Source organism: Canis aureus, chromosome 3, assembly GCF_053574225.1.
Source record: "Canis aureus isolate CA01 chromosome 3, VMU_Caureus_v.1.0, whole genome shotgun sequence".
Taxonomy (NCBI): domain Eukaryota; kingdom Metazoa; phylum Chordata; class Mammalia; order Carnivora; family Canidae; genus Canis; species Canis aureus.
In genome coordinates this window covers 78,503,997-78,525,087 of record NC_135613.1, presented here as the reverse complement: position 1 = coordinate 78,525,087, position 21,091 = coordinate 78,503,997, and the positions used below count along the sequence as shown (strand labels likewise).

At 46.3% G+C, this 21,091-nt stretch overlaps 1 protein-coding gene across 4 annotated transcripts; it reads left to right on the top strand.

Moving 5' to 3' along the window:
* Positions 1 to 4,279: 4,279 nt before the first annotated feature.
* ZNF202 (zinc finger protein 202) lies at positions 4,280 to 20,850 on the top strand. 4 transcript variants are annotated; one of them, XM_077893946.1, is made up of 8 exons: positions 4,280 to 4,414; positions 5,807 to 5,926; positions 14,154 to 14,660; positions 15,354 to 15,564; positions 15,913 to 16,001; positions 17,120 to 17,249; positions 17,784 to 17,903; positions 18,435 to 20,850. In XM_077893946.1, exons 3-8 carry the CDS (start codon positions 14,259 to 14,261, stop codon positions 19,427 to 19,429), a joined length of 1,947 nt encoding a protein of 648 aa, XP_077750072.1. In that variant the 5' UTR covers positions 4,280 to 4,414; positions 5,807 to 5,926; positions 14,154 to 14,258; the 3' UTR covers positions 19,430 to 20,850. The 4 variants fall into 4 exon arrangements, with proteins under 4 accessions (XP_077750072.1, XP_077750073.1, XP_077750075.1 ...); XM_077893949.1 differs by lacking the exon at positions 5,807 to 5,926 and adding an exon at positions 12,456 to 12,685 and having other exon boundaries at positions 4,310 to 4,414; XM_077893948.1 differs by lacking the exon at positions 4,280 to 4,414 and adding an exon at positions 12,456 to 12,685.
* Positions 20,851 to 21,091: the final 241 nt, after the last annotated feature.

The following is a 21,091-nucleotide window of genomic DNA, read 5'->3' as shown; positions in this document are numbered from 1 at the left end:
TCACTTTTGAGAGATACAGCTCTCCCTTACTTGTCAAGTAATAAATTCAGCTTTACCTGTTCAGTTCTAGTCACCTTCACGCACATTAGAAATCCCCAAGAGAAAGATAGAGAATATGCCTTTCTTTCCCAAGCTTCCCCAGCTACTTCCCCACTTTTTTCAGTTACCTCAGACTAAAGATTTCCTGCTGTCTTCCTTAAAGTCCATCTAAAGTCATCTCTGTTTTTATCAGACTCTTATAATTCCATTATATTCATAAATGACCAATCAACTTAGAGATAAAAATTTAAAACTCCAATACAAGAAAGGTTGAGGTGCAATACACAAAGAATTGGATGTGATTACATATTCACCTAAGCATCTAGTGCCTGAACAATTGGCTCACCACCCCCCTTTGAATGACATATTCTCCTTGCAAGTTTAAAGGACTCCAATTATAAAAATGCCATTTACACATAACTCTTCCAGAACCATCTGCTTCTGTACCTGGTATTCGCTAGTCTTGGACTAAACAACTAAAAGAGTAGAGCTATACACACTTTCAGAGGACCCCCCTCCACTGATTACCCCCAGCACTTTTGGAAAATAATCCCTCCAAGATTATTCTTCCAAGTGCAGAAGCAACCATTTTCCTCATAATTAGTTCTTTGCTCTTCAAATATTATTAAAGAAAAAAATAACAAGCTAATGCCCCCCATCTCCACACTGTGGCTTTAGTCCAAGCACTGGATCTACAATAATAACTTTGTAAATCCCCTTTCTATAGCCCCTCTTGAACTTTTCATTCTCCTCAGGAGCCAGAAAGATCTTATTAAAATGTATATATAATCATGTCACTTAATTAAAATCCTTCGATGGCTTCCCATTAACTGTAGCAGATAATGCTTAAGATCTTTGATCTATCAGATCTGATCCTTGTTCACAATACCAGGTCCATCTCATATATTTTTCTATTGTTCTCTGACCCTAGACCCTATCCTCTCAGTTTCTCCAACACCTGAAGCTCCTTTCCACCTCAGGACCCTTGCATATACACTATTTTCAATTACTTCTAATATTCTTTCTTACTCACTCTACTTCTCACTCCCACCCCCAATCTCAGTCTGCCCACTTATCCTTCAGAACTCTGCTCAGAGGTTACTAATCAAGAAAGCTTGCCCTAAGCACCTCTCTACCAGCACTACCACCAGGATTAGGACCTCCAGTCATAAGCTCGCATAATATGCTGTACTCCTACTTTGTAGAACCGTCCATAATCATAAGTAATTTATTTAAATATGTTCCTTTCCTCCAAAACACACACAGCAATGAAAGTTAGCTCCATGAAGACAGATATTATATCTTTTTTCTTCTCCACTGCATTCCATATACTACCACAGTGTCCAGCACTAGTAGTTACTCAATAAATAAATCCCACCGATGAATGAAGGACCAGATAACTGGACTGACAGAAAATCAGTCACATCACACATGGACTACAATCTCTGTAGTTCTGTTATGTAAATATCCCACACTCTGTGTTTTAAAAATATAAATGAATTACCATAGACAATATTAGATTAGAACCCCCAGTTTATACCAATCACAAAAATAAATTCAAAATCTAACCATAAAAAGGAGAGCAAAAAAGTAGTAAAAGAAAACATAGGAGGAAGCCCTGATGATTTTGGTGTGGAAAAATGTTCTGAAATAAGATGTGAAATTCAAAGCCACTGAGAAAAAGAGTGCATCAAATTTGAAACTTGAAGACCACAAACACAGTTAGAATGTAAACTATAAAGTCAAAGAAAGTATTTGCAAAAAAAAAAAAAAAAAAAAATCTCTCTCGCTCTCTCTGAATGAATAAATAAATAAATCTTTAAAAAAAAAAAGAATATATAACATTGAACAATGAATTAGAAAAAAATCCAATTGAGAAATGGGCAAACTCGTAGGAAAACTGTAAGTTATGGAGAATGTTCATTTTCATTCTTAATCCTGGGAAGGAAAGGTAAAACAATGAGACATCACTTTTTACTCATTTTACAAAATTTTTTTTAGAATGAGAGAGCAGGTGGGGGGGAGGGCAGAGGGAGAAAGAGAGAGAAAGAGAGAATCTTAAATAATTTTTTTTAATTTTTATTTATTTATGATAGTCACACAGAGAGAGAGAGAGAGAGAGAGGCAGAGACATAGGCAGAGGGAGAAGCAGGCTCCACGCACCGGGAGCCCGATGTGGGATTCGATCCCGGGTCTCCTCCAGGATCGCGCCCTGGGCCAAAGGCAGGCACCAAACCGCTGCGCCACCCAGGGATCCCAAGAGAGAGAATCTTAAGTAGGTTCCCCACTCAGTGCAAATCAGTCAGGGCTCAATCTCAGGGCCCTAAGATCATGACCTGAGCCAAAACCAAGAGTCTGATGCTTAACTAATTGAGTCACCCAGGCACCTCTCACTTTATAAGGTTAGCAACATGAATATAGGGGGGAAATATTCTCATATATAGCTGTTAAGTTTATGTACTGGTGCAGTTTCTGGGGAGATAATTTGGTAGCATCAATTCAATGTATACAACCTATGACCCAGCAATACTTCTTCTCCGTCACAGAGTAACATTTGCACGTATGAATGAAGATGTTTATTATAGCATTGTTTGTGATAAACAAATACAAACAACATGTATTCTCCATAGGCAAATGGCTAGCCACACTATGGAATGTTATGCAAAAAGTAGAAAGAATAATGTGTATGCACTATGAACAGGTCTTCAAGGCCCAATACTAGGAGAAAATAGCAAATTGAGGAATCCAGGGCAGCCCCGGTGGCTTAGCAGTTTAGCGCAGCCTTCAGCCCAGGGCATGATTCTGGAGACCCAGGATCGAGTCCCATGTGGGGTCCCCTGCATGGAGCCTGCTTCTCCCTCTGACTGTGTGTGTGTGTGTGTGTCTCTCTCTGTGTCTCTAATAAATAAATCTTAAAAAAAAAATTGAGGAATCCAACATGAACCCACACATATATGCATATGCACACAAATAATATATGGGATCTATGAATGCATATGTATATTGTATGTGCAAGTATAGAAAAGGGCCTGGAAGGTAAATACATCAGAATAAACGTTTGGTGAGAGAGATGAGGAAGCCAGGAGTAGTAAAAGGTCATTAACTTTATCTGCAGTGTTTGAAATGTTTACAAAAAAAATTTATGCATCATTTATGAACTTAGCATTTAAAAATATTAAATAAAATCTATAATGAGAACATCTGGCACATAGTAGGTCTTCACCAACCATGTATTCCTGTCCCTCCACCAAAAGTAATGAATACTTCAAACACAATAGACTGGTCCCAGCAACGTGTCCCACAAAAATGAAAGGTGTAAGACATAGCTGGGGGGAGAGAAGGCCCTCCCATGGCACACGGACAGCAGTGAGTTCGGGGGCTTGAGGGACAGAGGTGGGGGGCGGGGGGGGGAGGGGGGGAGCAAAAAGAGAAATAGCTGATACAGGTAGAAATGTCACTGACCAAGACACAACTGAACAAATGAGATCAGAGAAGTCAGTCTTGCGGAAACACAAAGACACACTCCAAGGAAAACAGAAGAGAACAGGATACTCTAAGGGCTCTCTTACTGAGCTTCTACAACATTGCAAGAGTTCACATGCAATATACCCCTTAGCTCTCAGAGCAAGGGAATCATGACACCCGTTTTATTTATTAAAGTATTTATTTATTCATTTATTCATTCATTCATGAGAGACACGGAGCCAGGCAGAGACACAGGCAGAGGGAGAAGCAGGCTCCATGCAGGGAGCCCGATGTGGGACTCGATCCCAGGACCCCGGGATCACGCCCTGCGCCAAAGGCAGATGCTCAACTGACTGAGCCACCCAGGCGCCCTCCAACACCCATTTTAGCCGCTGGACACTGAACTTGGGAGGGGTGGAGGGGAGGAGGGGTGGAGGGGAGGAGGGGTGGAGGGGTTCGCCCGCGGCCGCACAGCCAAAGCCCAACTGCTCTCCTTGCTACCGCGCTTCACGGACAACCAAGAAAAACAAGCAGAGGTACAGATGTCAACAATCAAAGCAAAGATCCGACGCGGAGGAGCGGGCATGTAAATGCAGACACAGGAGGCCCCGAGCCGCAGGAGGGGCGGGCGGAAGCGGCCGGGCCCCAGGCTCCCCGCCCGGGTCCCCGCGGAGCTCGCAGTCCTCCACCCGCGCCGGGCGCACCGAGAGACCAAACCTCCCGGCGCCTAGAAGGGCCCCAGCGCCGCGAGGAGGCGGGGCGAAGCGCAGCTTCCGGTTCCGGGCGCAAAGGCCCCACGTGTTCCGACCCGCCAGGCCCCGCGCGGCTCGGATCCGGCGGCGCTGCTTCGGCCGGGAGTGGGTGGGGGAGAAGCCGGGGCAGGGGAGGAGCCGCCGGAGCTGTCGGAGCCGTGAGTGCTGAGGGGCTGGGCCGGGCCGGGCCGGGCCGGATCGCGCAGAGCCGGGCAGGGCGGGGAAGGGGGGGTGGAGGGGGGGAGGCTGAGACCCCGCCCCCCGGAGCCTCGGGACATCGCGCTGCCGCGGAGCAGGGGCGGCTGCGGGGTGGTGAGGGGCCCGGGGCGTGGCGGTCCCCGGGGCTGCAGCGGCCGGGGCTCGGGCCTCGGGCCTCGGGGACGCGGGGGCGCTCCGGGCTCTCCTCGGTGCGGCCACCGCCCTCCGCCCCCTCCCGAGGCCTGCGGAGACGCCGCCGGTTCGTCCCTCCCGCGGCTGCCGCGCCTGCCGAACCCCGGCACCGAGAGGGGTGCTCTGGGCCCCTTCACCCCCCCCAGCCCTTCCTCACCCCGCCTTCCAGACTGTCGAGGAGCACCCCTCTGCGCCCCGCCCCCCGGCCCCCCCGGCCCCGGCAAGCCCCATCACTTACCATCACCCCCGCCCCCCAACACACTCCGCCGCGGTCTTACCGCCTCGGACACCGCCTGCCTGGCCTGCGGCTTCTCAGCTGCCCCCGTGACCGACCCCTCGCTTCCCCTGAGGCTACCAGCTTCTGTCTCCACTTGCAGCTCCCTCCCCCGCCCAACCCCTCAACACCCAGTTTTGGCACTTCCCCGACACCACCCGTACCCACCGCGGGAGTGCACGGGCCTCGGCGGCTCGTCTGCTTGGGACCAAAAGTTTGTTAGTTCGTATGCCACGGGTGTGCTTTCTGCCTTCTCTCGGGTGTCAGCCCGATTTTTATTTTCCTGGCCGTCGGAGAGTCTCGTGTCCCAGGCGCCGTGACCTCCGCGCTGCCTCTGCCCGGGTGGGTGCCCAGGGCTGACCACCCCGAAGGGCAGGCCCCCAGGCCTAGCCGGGGTTTGGCCGCCTGGGTCCTGGACAGCGTTGCCGCCGCATCCAGGCTCCGGCTTGGGGTGGGGGTGTGAGGGGGGTGTTGAGGGTTAGAACTGTTGCTTGCTCTCTCCGTGCACACACGGCAGGGGACACCCAGGGACACCCAGGGCAGCCTTCCTCCTCCTCCGGAGCCACGGAAAGCTAGTAGTGGAGTTCCCCCCCCCCCCCCACTCCCCACTCCCCTTCCCTCCTCCCAGCGTCTCTTCCAAGTTGCCCCGCGGGCTTGGTCCAGAAAGCCCCTAAAGAAGGGTGGTGAGAAAGCCATCGGGAGGCATGTCGGTGTTAAGTAGGTGACCACCAAGCAGTTAGGGTTTGTGGCCCTGTGTCTTGGGTAACTTTCTGCTGATACCTTGTAGTCTAAGCGGGTGGGCAGGGTGGGAGGCAGGGAGGGAGGGGATTTTTCCTCTTAGGACCAAATACCTGGGATTCATAATCTTTCCCCCTTTCTCCTCCAGCTGTACCCCTTTTTGCACTCTTTTAAGTACTATATTGCAGTAGACAGTCATTTCAAGGGCACAGCAAGGTTTACTACACGATGTGAGGGACTCTTGGGCATTACAAACTATACAGATGAGGTAAGTTACAGGTTTACATTGTTTTCCAGTTAATTTGGCACAGGCATGAAACAACAGTCCTAGACTCTTTTGACTCTTGCAAACCCTCCTGTAAATTTGGCCAGCCCTGGAAAAGTTGGATGCTTTCTGCTTGAACCTCAGGTTTACTTCCTTTGCCTTAGGTACTGGCTCTCAAACTCGCCCGTGCATCTCGAGCACCTGAAGGGAGAGCTTGTCGAGCAGATTGCTGGGGCCATCCCCAGATTTTCTGATAATAGGCCTGGGCCCGGGCTTGAAAATTTGCACATTTCTGACAAGTCTTTAGGTGCTCGTGCTGCTGGTTTAGGTTTCTCACACAGAGAACCACTGCCTTTGGCCAATCTCCTTCACATAAACAGTGCAGTGGTTTGGGGGATCAAAAGACCTGTGTGTGCACTTCTGTGTTAGAAACTAGTAATATGATCTCGTGTGGATAATTTAACCACGTAGGTCTGAGTTCTTTCGTTTTTAAAGTTAAGAAAGTGTACTTTAAAAAGAAAAAAAAGAACCCTCCAAATGCTAGTGATCTTATGCCAAATGGAAGATGAAATATTGATGAGTTTTTCCCTGGATTTTCTTAATTCTCTCAGTAGGAGCTTCCATTTTGACCATATAGCTTATATCTGTATCTAGTTTTTTACTGCAAATTGATAGTATGCTAAAGTCCCTGCTGTTTCTTAACTGCTTTTTACATTCTTTAAGGTCTGAGCCAGGGCTTTTCTCCTTGTCTTCTCTGCCCAGCACCCTGAATTGTGTGGGATACACAATCAATACTCAGTAGATATTTGTAGAATGAGTAACCCTGTTCTCTTTTCCCTTTGAAGAAGTTCTGTGCCACATTGTCAAGCAGTGTATGGCTATGCCAACTTAATTCCCCCAGTGGATTGGGATAAATGCCAATGCCAAATTCCTAAAACTGACCCTGTGAGTGGTTTATTACCAAAGCCCTGGCACCCACTGATTTTGAATTTTAGTGCATCTGTATCCAAGTTAGAGTAAGAGAAATAGGTAAAATTCAACCCCTATTTACTGAGCACCTTTTCTACCAAGCATCTGACAAAGTTTTAGGCACTCGGAATATAACAATGTATAAAGAGATCCTTGCCATCCTGGGATGACTTCTACTATTTGGACCATGGTTTAATCTGCAGTGGAAACCTGCTACTCTTCTGATTCCTGTGGCCCAGCAGGCATGGGTCCCATCTTTTATCATCTTATCATAAGTGAGGGAGCCTCAGGCAATGCCAGAGGGAAGTCATCTAGATATACAGCAAAGAGTATTTTGACAATAGCAGTTTTTTTTTTTTTTTTAATTTTTAAAAAAATATTTAATTTATTTATTCATGAGAGACAGAGAGAAAGAGAGGCAGAGACACAGGCAGAGGGAGAAGCAGGCTCCATGCAGGGAGCCCGACGCTGGACTCCATCCCTAGTCTCCGGGATCACGCCCTGAACCGAAGGCAGCGCTAAACCGCTGAGCCACCCGGGCTGCCCGACAATAGCAGTTTTAAAACTAAAACCATAATATAAGACTTTTGAATTGACTGTTCTGAATTACCCATATTTACTCCTCGGGCCAGGCTCTAGTTACAAGATATATTTTCCTGTTATTTGTCATTAAATAATGGTTCCTCTAACCGTCCATGTGATTGGCATTGACCGTATTTATTGTAGTAATGAATTAGGTACAGCTAGTTTAACTCTGGCTGCAACATGGAAGCTGACACCCTCATCAGGATGGGTATCAGTTTTGATGAGTGCCCTTTTCCCATTTCAGATTAATTTGTGATGTTCTGTTTTAAACCTGTAGATTGACCTGCTTTATTTAAGGCATTAACCACCTCTAGGTAACCGTTAAGGTTAGAAAGCCTAGCTTCGTGTTGGAGGTTAACCAGTATCATCTGGATGGCCAGATACTCAATTCTGGACTCTTAGAATCTGTCTTTGGCTACTAGCCCATCTAAACTCTTGAATAAATCCTTTTCACCATTTTAGGCTAATACATTATGGCCCAGGTATTCAATAAAGAAGCCATACATCCTTGTTCCTCTCCAAGTCCCTCTTATCACCATTACAAAGCAAGATGGTTTCTCAAAAGATGGTCCAGCTCTCTGCCTTTAAGTGGAGAATCATTCCCATATCCAAGGTGGTACATCTTGAGGTAGAGCACAGATTGCGTGCCTCCAAAGGCAGAACTGCCAGCAGTCCAACATGGCCTTCTGGGCCTGTGGTCCACACGTATAGAAAAGATTTTCATTAAAAATAAAGTGAATTGCTACTGTTTTTATAGCTTTATTTCACAGTATTTGTGTTTATATTTACTCAATCACGTTTTTATACCCACCTTATACCTTGGTCCTAACCACAAAGACTACAGAATTTCAGGGCAAAAGATACTCATGTCTTAGCTCCCACTGATTTCTTGTACCACCCACTGCCACTATTTATTTGGCCTCTGTTTCTTCCTATCTTCCCCTTCACTCCAACTTACTCTGTTTCTTTGAAACCCATTGTAATAAGCTTTGAGCCACTCCTCCCCTTGTCACCCAGATATTTTATGCTGAAGCTAATGAAGGAACCATGTAAATGGCAAAAATACTTTAGAGAAACAGTTTTTAAATATGGTTTGAAGCATGCTGATCATGATGTGTTAGAAGACCAAAAGTCAGTGAATGCATTCTCTTTCATTTCTCTGGCCTTCTGGGTTAAGTTTTCAAGGGATTTAGTAGCTGTACTAACTGGGCTTGCCCCAGATTGCCTCTTCCCAGGTAGAGAGAGGAGACAGCACTGTGACATTGGTAAGTAGAAGCACTGTTGGTATGGCCTTGGACAAGAGAACCTAGCTCTAAGGTTCCATCCTATCTGTATTCCAAGAGTCTTGTTTAATTTTAGCTGATAAGTCCTTCAAAGCAAGGACTCTTCTTTCACTTTAATACTTTGCTTTTGATATAACAGGAAACAGACCAAGATTTTTCCTGTGCATTTAAATTTTTTGGAATTACAATGAAATAAAGGACTGTTTGCTTGTTTATTGTTTAAATCTTTCCTTCTTCCCAAAAGGATTTAAAGCAATTTGAAGGAAGAGAACAAAATATATTGAGCATCTACTTACTCTACCAGTCTCTAAGCTGCAGTAATTTTATACATTACTTCATTCACTCCTTAAAACAACCATGGGAGATTCGGAGTATAGCCACATTTTGAAAACGAGACCAAGACTTAGAAAGTGTCACGTAGCCAGTAAATCAGGAAATGGATCCAAACCCAAGGTTCCAAAGCCCCAGACCATTATGTGGAAAGCATGGGTAAACATTTGTATACAGGATAATTAACCATAAAAGATCATTTTTCTGGTAGAAGGAATATACTAGATAATCTTTATTTTTTTAAAAGATTTTATTTATTTATTCATTAGAGACACACAGAGAGACAGAGACACAGGCAGAGGGAGAAGCAGGATCCCTGCAGGGAGCCCAGTGGAGTACTCAATCCCAGAACCCCAGGATCACAACCTGAGCCAAAGGCAGAGGCTCAACCACTGAGCTACCCAGGCGTCCCCAGATCATCTTTCGTTTTAAAGAAGAATACAGCAGGGTGCCTAGGTGGCTCAGTCAGTTAAGTGTTCGACTGTCAATTTCATCTCAGGTCATGATCTCAGGATTATGAGATGGAACACCACATTGGGCTCCATGCTGAGTGTAAAGCCTGCTTAAGAGTCTCTCTGTTCCTCCCCCGTTAGCCCTCACCATTCACTCTCTCTCCCTCTCTAAGAAAAAAATATAACATTAGAACAGGGCAGTTAACAGTTTTTATTAGGTGATTTCTATTCTAGAATAGAAGACTATTTGGAAGGTCTGATTGGCTCCAGAGTACAGACATATCCAGATTTCCAGGTTATGGGCCGGCATTAGGGTAAAAAATAGAATGGGAAACAGGAAGGGAAATAGGTATTTGCTAAATGTTATCATTTGAACCTCTCTGGTTACTACTGAAGATTATTTGCCAGTAAATAGATCACTGTCTCTCTATTGTGTAGACACTATATGACCACAAAACTTGTTGTCATTCAGGGTTCAGAAAGCTCTCTGCAAGTAATAAGACTTTAAGGTAGGGAACCAGATATCCTTTCATTGCCTGCAGTTTTCTGTTCTGTCAATGGAATGGAGTTACCGCTTTCACTGGCATGTGACACATTCAGATAAGGAGCAGAGGTAACTGGACCAAAGACTAGAGAAGGCCCTTGTCTTTTCCACATCTCCCCAGTCCTGCTTCATACATCCTAGAAACACACTCAAGAGACTAGGTCATGGAGCTCACCCAGCCCTAGATTCATGAAGCCTATCTGTAGACCTTGTTTCAGAGCTTTCTGGAACCAAGTCCTATGCCCTTCCTGGCCTGGCTTCAGTCTCTATATAGTCCTCTTCAGTTTTTATCCGTCATTATGGAACCCTTCCAAGACAGACATTGAGGGAAGGTATTAGAATAGCTAGGGCAACAGATTGCAAGGTGAATTTACAGTGTACCATATCCCACAAACTGTAGAATAAAACGATGTCCGTTTTCTCTTTCTAATACACTTGACATTCACACGGCACATTTTAGTTCATAAGCTCACAGAGTTCATCTAATCCTGTGAGTTAGGAGAGGGCTTTCCCCTTTACAAGGGCTCTTGTGTGTGTTATGGAAGCCTTAGAGCTGCTCCAGTTACTTAAGGATGTGGGGCTGGGACCCACATCTTTGGATACCTAATCCAGTGTTCTGTCCATGGCACCACCTGCCTCCCATTCCTTCCCATCTCTCGCCCCACTGGGGACTCCTCTTCTGCCCTCCATCTCACTATTGCTGATCTATTTGCCATCATCTCTTCCTAAGCTGCCAAAGTAAGTCCATAACAAGCAATGGAAACCTCAATTCATGATTTCTGAAGATGATTTAGACATGGCAGGTTCATTTTTCTTTAGAGAGCAAAGCCCCATGAGAGCAGAAATGCTTTCATGAGAGCAGAAATGCTTCTGTCAATGCAGAACTTTTAGAGACTCCATAGTAGATAATCTCTGGTAGCCAGTGCTATGTGTAAACAAGGAGAGCTTCTAGTCTGCTTCCCTGGGCATGGGTTCTCAGACTTTGAAGATAATTGAGATCCCTTCATTAAGCCAAAAGACTTACTGATTCCATCTTCTCTCAGGACTCCTCCCCCCCCCCCAAAAAAAAAGTCTCACTGAAGGTGGACATAAAATGTTAAAAACTACAAACCGTGTAGAAAACAGACCATCATGAGGTAGAGACAGCAGATTCAATAGGTAGGGAAATTACCAAATAAAGATCTAGAAAATTAGAGAACTCTTTAAAGCAGACTATGAAAGAATGTAGTGGATATTTGAGGGTCCTGGAAGGAAGAGAAATAAGAGCATAAATGAATGAAGAGCCATTTGAGATAGAGATGATAAGATCAATAATAGGGTCATTGAAATTACAGTCAGTTTGATGGGCAGCATCACATTAGACCCAGCTCTTAAGGGTGGATTGTTAACCTTGAATGTGCATCTTAGACTTGTAATGAAGCCCAAAAAGACAGAAAAACGAAGAATCCCTCAGGTTGAATGTAGAGAGTGCTCTAGAGAAGGCAGGACCCGGAAGAGCAGGGGTGAAACTTGAACCAAGTTATTCATTCAACATGCAAGTGCCTGTTAAAGGCTGGTGTGGTATAGGGGATGGTCCTGTTCTCAAAGGGTCCTGTTACTACCTTTCAGTGGTTCATAATGACTCAACAAGGGGAATAGCAGTAGAGATGGATGAATTTGAAAGACACTTGGAGGAATTAACAAGACCCGTGAATTTAAAAAGAAGTAGAAACAGTGGAGGGAAAGGTGGGCTCTTCCCTGATAAAAAGCAGGAAGAAAATTTTAAAGTGGAGGTTTATTATTTTAAATTCACTTAGTAGGCACTTTATTATATGTGGTGGAGATTGATCGAAAACCTAACTTGAAGCCCCTAACTTTAAGGAGTTTCTCAGGAATGAGAAACTGTGGATCTGTGGTATCACAGTATCAATACCGCAGATATTGTGAGAGAGGCGTGCCCAGGTTGCTGTAGAAGTGATTCTACGTTGATTTCTAACCATTTTATGGGTAGGGGGAATGGAATCAAAACATCTGAGAGACCTGAAGTCAGAGCTGCCTTATAAGTAAAGTTTCACCTAATGAAGGGTAAAGAATCAGAAAGAACAACATGCTGTAAAGCAAAAGGGCATAGGGCTTGTATGTTCTTCCCATGCACACACACTGTGTGTCTGTGTGTGTGTTTGTTTGAAAGGGTTGAAGAGAAGGTGAAAGGAGTAACAAGGTGAAAGGAGTAACAAGATGAAAGTCGGCCTAATATACAATACGTAAGAGTTTGCTTTTCACTTCTAAGACAAGGAGGAACGGTTGAAGATCTTAAATAGGCGAGGGACATGATTCCATTTGCCCAGAGTGCTGGTCACTCTTGTGATACTGTCATTGGTAACTTGCAGGGAACAAACCTGGAGGCAGGTAGCTCACGATTGGAGGCGGTTGGAGTAATCCCGACAAGAACTGATAAGGACCTACAGTGTAAATCATGGGAGTGAAGAAGAGGGGACATGTTAAGAAATGGAACACACCATGCGGCATTGGAGGTTGGGGGGTGTGAATGTTGCATTTAAAAGGAACAGCCTTCCTACAGGCATGGTGACGTGAAAAGACACCCCCTTTTGGTTGGAAGGTCAGCAACGTACCCCTTCTAGCTCGTTGATAACACAGCAAAGGGTGGGATATGGGGCTTGAAAAATCATCTGAGGGGCGATTGTGAAGCGGTTCATGTACCATGCCAAGGATTTTATAGCTGATCTTATTACTAACAGTATTTTTAAATGTTGAATGGTGCAGTTGTGACTGTAATTTAGATAATATTTAACATTGGGTTGCCATTGCTCTTCTAAGCACAGTACTGATAGTGACATGTTTAATCCTCATAGTCATGCTATTATATGGATACTGTTCTTACCTCCAAGCCATAAATGGGCAAACAGGCAAGGGGGCATAGAAATTTAACTATGGCTTCACATCTATGAAATAGCACAGCCCAAAATTAAACCCTGGCATCTGACACCAGGACACTCACTCCTGCCTTACACAGCCTGGCTGCTTCTCATCACACACATCAGAAACACACCTAGCATTTCTAAAGACACAGTTGCCTCCGTTGACCAAATCCCAAGGATCCAGAAAAGTGTTGAATGATAGTTATTTTGCAAAAACCCCACCATAATTATGCTGCCTTTCACTCATGGTTGAGTCCTGCAGGGACCCCAGTTAGGAAGTTATGGCAGTAGCCCAGGCAAGAGCTGAGGGCCCAAACTAAAGCAGTCTGTGGCAAAGGAGGAGGAAACAGATTTAGAGGCTTAAGAGGTAGAATTGGTTTAATGAGCTGTAAGCAATGGGGAAGAATCAGTCCAAAGATTACAGAGTTGAGTGTTTACTTAGCAAATGATCTCAGCCAAGACAGAATCCCAGGAAGAGGGGTGGATTTGGGAGTCAGCATCCTGAATTCAATTTTGAACACTGGGGTTTGAAGATCTGGAGGTCTTCCCTTTAAGATGTCTTAATGAGCAGGAGATTGCTTTTGGGGGCGCCTGTGTACCAGCAACTGTGTAAGGGGCTTTCCTCACTCTTACCTCGTACAAGCTCCCCCTCAAATCTCTGAGAGTTCCCATTTTACAGAAGAGTTAAATTGAGTGTGGTTCAATTTGAAATGAACTTTCATAAAGGCTTCCCCATCTGTTTCAGCCTGACTGATGTGTGTCTTCTCAGAACACACATCCTGCTGTGTATGTAAACACGTGTGTGACACAGATGGTGGTCAGTACCACGTGTTCCAGCAGGCGATGAGTGGTGTCCTTTGTCCTCGCCATTTTCCTTGCAGATTGACAGTGTTCATAAAGTAGAGATGCAGTTTATTTCTGTTTCTCTAGGGGGTATGAACCCAGCCTAGGAAACCTCATCCAGGATGAGGCCTAGATCATCATATTTCAACCAAATTTATTTATAGCTGATGGTTGCGGAGATCAGGAGCAGGGGATTTAATAATGTGAGGAAGTGTTACGTGTATGGGGTTAGGAGGACTCAGAACTGTCATCCCTGTGCATAACCTCCTGCTTATACTGTTGTTTGTCTCTACTTCTCTGCCCCAGGTCCCTTGGGAGAAACTCCTTGAGGTGCCCAGGCTGAGACTGGGGGGTAATGACAGTGTGAGTTCTAGATGGTGTGAGACCCCTCCCCCCGCCCAGAGCCAAACAATGGCTACAGCCTTGGAACCAGAGGACCAGGATCTTTGGGAAGAAGAGGGAATTCTGATGGTGAAATTGGAAGATGATTTCACCTGTAGGCCAGAGTCTGTCTTACAGAGAGATGACCCTGTGCTTGAGACCTCACACCAGAACTTCCGGCGTTTTCGCTACCAGGAAGCATCAAGCCCCCGAGAAGCTCTCATTCGACTGCGAGAACTTTGTCATCAGTGGCTGAGGCCAGAAAGACGGACAAAGGAGCAGATCCTAGAGCTGCTTGTGCTGGAACAATTCCTTACTGTCTTGCCTGGAGAACTGCAGAGCTGGGTGCGGGGCCAACGGCCAGAGAGTGGCGAGGAGGCAGTGACGCTGGTGGAGGGTTTGCAGAAACAACCCAGGAGACCAAGGCGGTGGGTGAGGAGGGGGAGTCCTGATCTGTGTGACGTGGAGGGGGACTATTTGCTGGAAGGATGGATTTGGGGGTAGAGCATACAGAGTCCCCATCATTTACCCTTTAAAACTAAGTGGCTCTGCTCTTGGGTTGCCCCTAGATCCATTAGGGGCAGGGATGTGTGTGTGTGTGTGTCTGTGTGTGTGAGTGAGTGAGTGTGACTTTCTGGTTTTTTAAACACCTGCCAAGGACCATCTTAGGGCCCTTAGCACTCCAGGGTCATATGGCTTTGGTTTTCCTTTCTTTGGCTATCGAACCTCCAGTTCCTGGGGAGGCCAATTTTGTGACTTCCTCAAAGGTTCTAGACTCTTGGGCACAAATCCCCCTCCCAGGACAATATGACAGGGAAGCAAACCACAAGGAGAGCTACAGGTGGGAGAGGTGGAGATGGGAGGGACCGGTATCTCAGAGCCATGGGTGATAGGAGTAGGCTGAGGGGAGTGAGGAAGCCGTGAAGCATCTAAACGTCCCTGCCTTGTCCTAATGAGGATAACCATCAACAATTCTTGCATGCCTCCATGGAACCAGAGACTCCCATCCTCTCCTGGGATCCTCTGAGAGTGTTTCTGTTGGTAGCTTTCCCTAAAATAAGCCCTGTTGTCAACTGAGACTTTCCTCTTGACTCCATGCTGACTGGAAATTGGAATTATTCCCAGGTGACTGTCCATGTTCATGGCCAGGAGGTCCTGTCGGAGGAGACCATACATCCAGGAGCAGACCCCGAGTCACCTTGCGAGCTGCAGAACCCTGTGCATACCTTGCCTCCTGAGGCGTCCCGTGAGGAGACCATCCAGAGCCCAGATCTGAGGCCACCAGAAGAGCAGAGCCTATGCCATGAATTGGAGTTCCAGCCCCTGCGGGAGAGCGGTGGGAAGCCTCAACAGAAAGGGGGCAAAGTGGCAGGCAGAGTGTGGGAATGTGGATGTTTCCCGCCTATGAAGGAGGCTAGGTGGAGCAGAGTGGGAATAAATCATAGAATTCAGGGTGTTGAGACAATAGTAGCTAGAGTTCCCCCAGAAACTGGGCCAAGGTCAAGGAGCCAACCAATCCTTGGGTGTCCTCTTGGCATTTCAGTAGAGTTCCAGATGGTGACATTGGGATGACTTGAGCTGCCCTTAGACCAGTTTCTTGATTCCTACCAAAGAGGATGGGAGCTGTTTGCCAGTTACAGGGGTGCGCTGCACATCACTCACCTCTGCCGCCTTTTCTTCGTAGAGGTTCCAGTGTCCCAGGACCCAGACCTTCCTGAAGAGAGGAATGCCGGAAACCCAGAGATGGTTGCCCTTCTTACAGCTCTTTCACAGGTGTGCTCTAGTTTCTGTCCATGTCTGTGCCACAGAGAATTCGAAGAACCACCAGGCATTAGCTGTACACTGAACAGGTCGGATAGGACACATATTTCTACTCTGCTTTTGCCAACTTAGGTTCTCAGTTCTAGACGTGTCTGCATCCAATGGGAGGAATTACAACAGTCTCAGTTGGATCTGCAGGCTCCGGAGCCTCTATTTGCCCCAGAGAAGGAAAACTAACAAAATGGGATTCTTTTATTTATATGTTTATTTTTATTTATTCATGAGAGAGACAGAGGCAGAGACATAAGCAGAAGGAGAAGCAGGCTCCCTGCGGGGAGCCCGATGTGGGACTCGATTTCAGGGACCAGGGATCACGACCTGAGCCAAAGGCAGACGCTCAACTGCTGAGCCACGCAGTTGCCCAAAGGGGTTCTTCTACGGGGTTCTTCTACGACACTGCACTACAACCCAGAAGTTGCCGAATGAGGGCTTGTTTTTGTTTTATGGTAGTGAACTTGATAGTCATTTGTAAGAATGGCTGTCTGCTGCAGAAATGACTTCTGGAACTGTGTGGTGTCCACTGGCAGGGACTGCACTCAGGCCTTGCCACGTAGGAAGCTCTCACCATGGTCAGGGCCCCAACACTAAACTGAGACTGGAGAGGAAAGGAATAGAACACATCTGTGGTTTTGGGTTATAGTCTCGCTATGGCAGAAGGGCCTGTTGGTGCTGTGCCGACCGTGTAGGTGACGGGGGTGGCTGGAGGTCAGTTAGGGAGAGCTCTCCAGAAAAGGTGAATTTTTGCACAAATGTAGGTGGCATCAAAGCATCAAATAGGGAGTTAATGAGGACTTTTAAGACTTTTCTTATATATTTTAACCAATATGCTCAAGAAGAAGAGCAGAGGCTGGCCCTGAGAGAAAGCAGTGGAACTGAGAGGTCCAGAGGAGGAAGTTGGAAATGGAAAAGTAGGAAGTCGGGGAGCAGTAGCCAAGGGTGCAGCAGGTTTCCCAAAAGGCCCCCAGGGTCCTGTGTGTGCTCCTTTTGTCTTCTGGAGTAACCTTCATTCCATGAATGAACTAGGAGCTTCAGGAAGCATCCTGTTACAACTGAAGTCTGTGTCGTTTCAGGGATTGGTAACTTTCAAGGACGTGGCTGTGTGCTTCTCCCAGGACCAGTGGAGCGATCTGGATCCAGCACAGAAAGAGTTCTATGGAGAATATGTCTTGGAAGAAGACTGTGGAATTGTGGTCTCTTTGTGTAAGGAATTTCAAGTGTTTCTAGAGTGTTCTGAGCCCAGAGGTCTTTCTCCTATTGGAAATTGTGGGAGTCTTAGACCTTAGACTGTATGCACCACGCTTCTCTTATGCCTGCCCCACCAGTGAGATTGAAGGATTAGCTAAGGAAGACAATATCTTTCCAAGTTAAAGGGAAGAGATGCCTAGAAAGTGGTTGGAAACTTCTAATAAAGTGAAGTTATGTTACAGCTTTAGTGTATTTGAGGTAGCATGTGAGTTTTGAAACAAGCAATAGAGGTTGAGAGGTTGAGGATGATCTGCTTGCTTGAATATGGGAAAAGAGGGAGTATTAGCAGTCCTTGATTATTGAGTTGCAGACGAAGGGCAAGAAATATGCAGGATTTGGTGAGAGGTGCTCAAGCTAAAAAGACCAGATTTGATCCACTGACCAGGCTGTCCATTTGTTCTATACAGTCTACCCGACAGCAAAGATCTGCTCTTAACTCAGGGAATTGCTGAACCAATCATAATGTCCCGCTTTCCCTCTCTTGAGCAGCATTTCCAATCCCCAGACTAGATGAGATCTCCCACGTTAGAGAGGAAGAGCCTTTGGTCCCAGATATCCCAGAGCCTCAAGAGCCTCAAGAGCCCGAAATCCTGAGTTTTACCTACACAGGTGAGGAATACAAAAGGCATCTTCCCCCGCAGAGCTGGCACTTCCCCTCTCCCTCTGGGGTGCCCCTCTTCATCGGTTCTTCTAACCTGTTGGCCATTACCCCTGTCTCCCTCTGAATGCCAGATTCTTCTGTCCTCATCCTCCTCTTTCCCCTCCCATCGTTCTTGTGAGGGACATGTCATGCAAAATGGTGAGAGAAGATAAACGGGAACTTGGGAACGCAGCTGTAGTCATCTACTAAGCAGGTCACCTAAACTCTTGGTCCTCAGTGTCCACATTTGTGAAATGAGGATAACAGTCCTTGTCCACCCTGAGGCTTGTCAACAGCATGAGATAACATATAAGAAAGTGCCTGGCACATAATAGAATTCAGTTGACTGGTTATTTCCTTCTTTCCCAGCCTCTACAGTTATGAAACATGGGCTTCTCTCTATGTGGTCTTGCCTTTCCAAGACTGTTTAAAAATCCCACCGTTGTGTGGAAGGCATCATCATCTCTATAATTTCTCCTGTTCTCTCATCCTCTCTATAGGAGATAGGAGTGAAGATGAAGAAGAATATCTTGAGCAGGAGGATCTAAGTTTGGAGGATCTACACAGATCAATTTTGGGAGATCCAGAAATTCACCAGACTCCAGACTGGGAAATAGTCTTTGAGGATGATCCAAATAGACTTAACGAAAGAAGATTTGGTACCAATATTTCTCAAGTTAATAGTTTATCTAATCTTCAAGAAACCATGCCTATCCACCCCCTGTTAGGGAGACACCATGACTGTCCTGTATGTGGGAAAAGTTTCACTTGTAACTCACACCTTGTTAGACACCTGAGAACTCACACAGGAGAGAAACCCTATAAATGTATGGAGTGTGGAAAAAGTTACACGCGGAGCTCACATCTTGCCAGGCACCAGAAGGTTCACAAAATGAGCACTCCTTATAAATTTCCCCTAAACCGGAAGAATTTGGACAAGACCTCCCCTCTGGCTCAGGCTGAGAGAACTCCACCGGTTGAGAAACCCTATAGATGTGACGATTGTGGAAAAAACTTCCGCTGGACCTCAGACCTTGTCCGGCATCAGAGGACACACACAGGAGAAAAACCCTTCTTCTGTACTATTTGTGGCAAAAGCTTCAGCCAGAAATCTGTGCTGACAACACACCAAAGAATCCACCTTGGAGGCAAACCCTACCTGTGTGGAGAGTGTGGAGAGGACTTCAGTGACCACAGGCGTTACCTGGCACACCGGAAGACACACGCGGCTGAGGAGCTATATCTCTGTAGTGAGTGCGGGCGTTGTTTCAACCACAGTGCCGCGTTTGCCAAGCACCTAAGAGGACACGCCTCAGTGAGGCCCTGCCGGTGCAATGAATGTGGGAAAAGTTTCAGTCGGAGGGACCACCTTGTCAGGCATCAAAGAACCCACACTGGCGAGAAACCATTCACATGCCCTACCTGTGGAAAAAGTTTCAGCAGGGGCTATCACTTAATCAGGCATCAGAGGACCCATTCAGAAAAGACCTCCTAGCTAGGTCCCCATGTTCTGCATTCAGCCCTCACAGGGAAGGCGAGGAGTAGCCCTCTTGTCAGCTCGGGAAGACCTTTTCCGGGGAGTCTCCCTGACTTGCCCAGATCTACATCACCTCTTCCCACAGCTAAATAAAATCCCCCAGGCAGAACCTCTCAGCCTACTACACCTCAAGGAGATTTTTTTTTTTTTCCCCTAAAGTACAACCTGGGTGGAGGCTCTTCCTTGACTGGAGTGCTCCTGCCTCTAACTCATGGGTATGAAGTAGGAGATTTAAAAGACTTCCGAGGTTGTGGTTATTATATTTTCCCCAAAGTAGGCTGTTGCATATCCTAAAGACTGCTCCACAGCCTCAAGTATAAAGTCGCCCAGGGACAGCCCTTTAGGTTTGGTAAGGGACCGGCTTCTAGGATCCTGTCCTTACTGGGCTCAAATCTTAAAGCACACAGCCCTGAACTCCAGGCAGGAGATTTGTACCTGATGGCTCTGCCACACACTCAACGGGATAACTCTACAAATCTCTCTCACTGGTCCACTTCTTCACCATGCACTTTCCTTCAGTCCTGGGGAGAGATGGGAGAAGTGTCTGATGGGGGGAAAACCTCGAGGCTGTTTCATATGGACCTTGTCAGGCTGCTCCCTTCCCCATTGCCAAAATACCAGGTGCCAGGCCCTGCTAGGAAGGAGGACCTAGTCAGAAGCTCCTCTTCATGCAGGGTGTTTTCCTATTAGAATATCATGCCCACCCTTCCTACTGTTCTACCGCCTCTTGGTTTTGCCCCCAGCACTTCTACTACAAGTGAGGTGTAACAGCTGGGTGCTGGGGGATTCAGTAAAGCATAATGAAATCATAAAATATCTACATTCCCACATGTGTACAAGCCTGCCCGTCCTGCCCTCTTCGCGTGGGTTTGTGAAGGGATTTGGAACAGTGTCAGCTCATGTAGGTACTAAAATAATTACAGAATCATGAATGACCGGGTCACTTCATTTACATGAAGAAACCAAGAAGACCTGAGACCAAATTATGGAAAAAAAAATTTTTTAAGCTATTGCTGCTGGCTAAGGCCATCAAGACTATACTGACACCCAGCCCCGATCATCCCTGCCTTGGTCCTCTGATATCAGGGAAAATTATGAACCCCAGCACTGGGACCCTGAAGAATTTACCAGGAGTAAATGGCTTTCATGTATTTGCGTTGTTTGCTTTTTCTTATGTGATTTCATTTTTATGTAATTAAGAACTAAATAGTAGTATCTCATGGCCTGATAGTAGGATCTCTGTTGCCTGATAAAGGTTCCTTGGAGATGAGGCTGAATAATTAAGAACCTCACCTGCTCTGCTTGTGGGAGTGGCAAGGACTGGATGAGCATCCTCCATAAATGGAGCACAGGGTATGGGATTAAAGCATGAGAAGGGAGATTGTCTTCTGTGCCTGGTTTCTTCAGCTGTTTCTCAATCCATTATGTGCCAGTGTGTACAGAGAAAATGGGTAGGATAACAAGACCCCAACCCTAACAGCTCCACGAGGCAATTCTCCACGATACTCCAGTTGGCCAGATTAGCTTTAATACTAGTCAGCCATTGTCCTGGAAATAGACACAGAATAAATGAAAATAACACCAGCAGCCACATTCCCTGGTTTCTAGAACTTTTACATC

Coding starts and splice junctions, on each gene's coding strand:
- ZNF202 (XM_077893946.1), top strand. CDS start 14,259: ATGGCTACAGCCTTGGAACCAGAGGACCAGGATCTTTGGGAAGAAGAG. Junction 16,002..17,119: donor TTCTTACAGCTCTTTCACAG/GTGTGCTCTAGT, acceptor GTGTCGTTTCAG/GGATTGGTAACTTTCAAGGA. Junction 17,250..17,783: donor TGGAATTGTGGTCTCTTTGT/GTAAGGAATTTC, acceptor TCTCTTGAGCAG/CATTTCCAATCCCCAGACTA.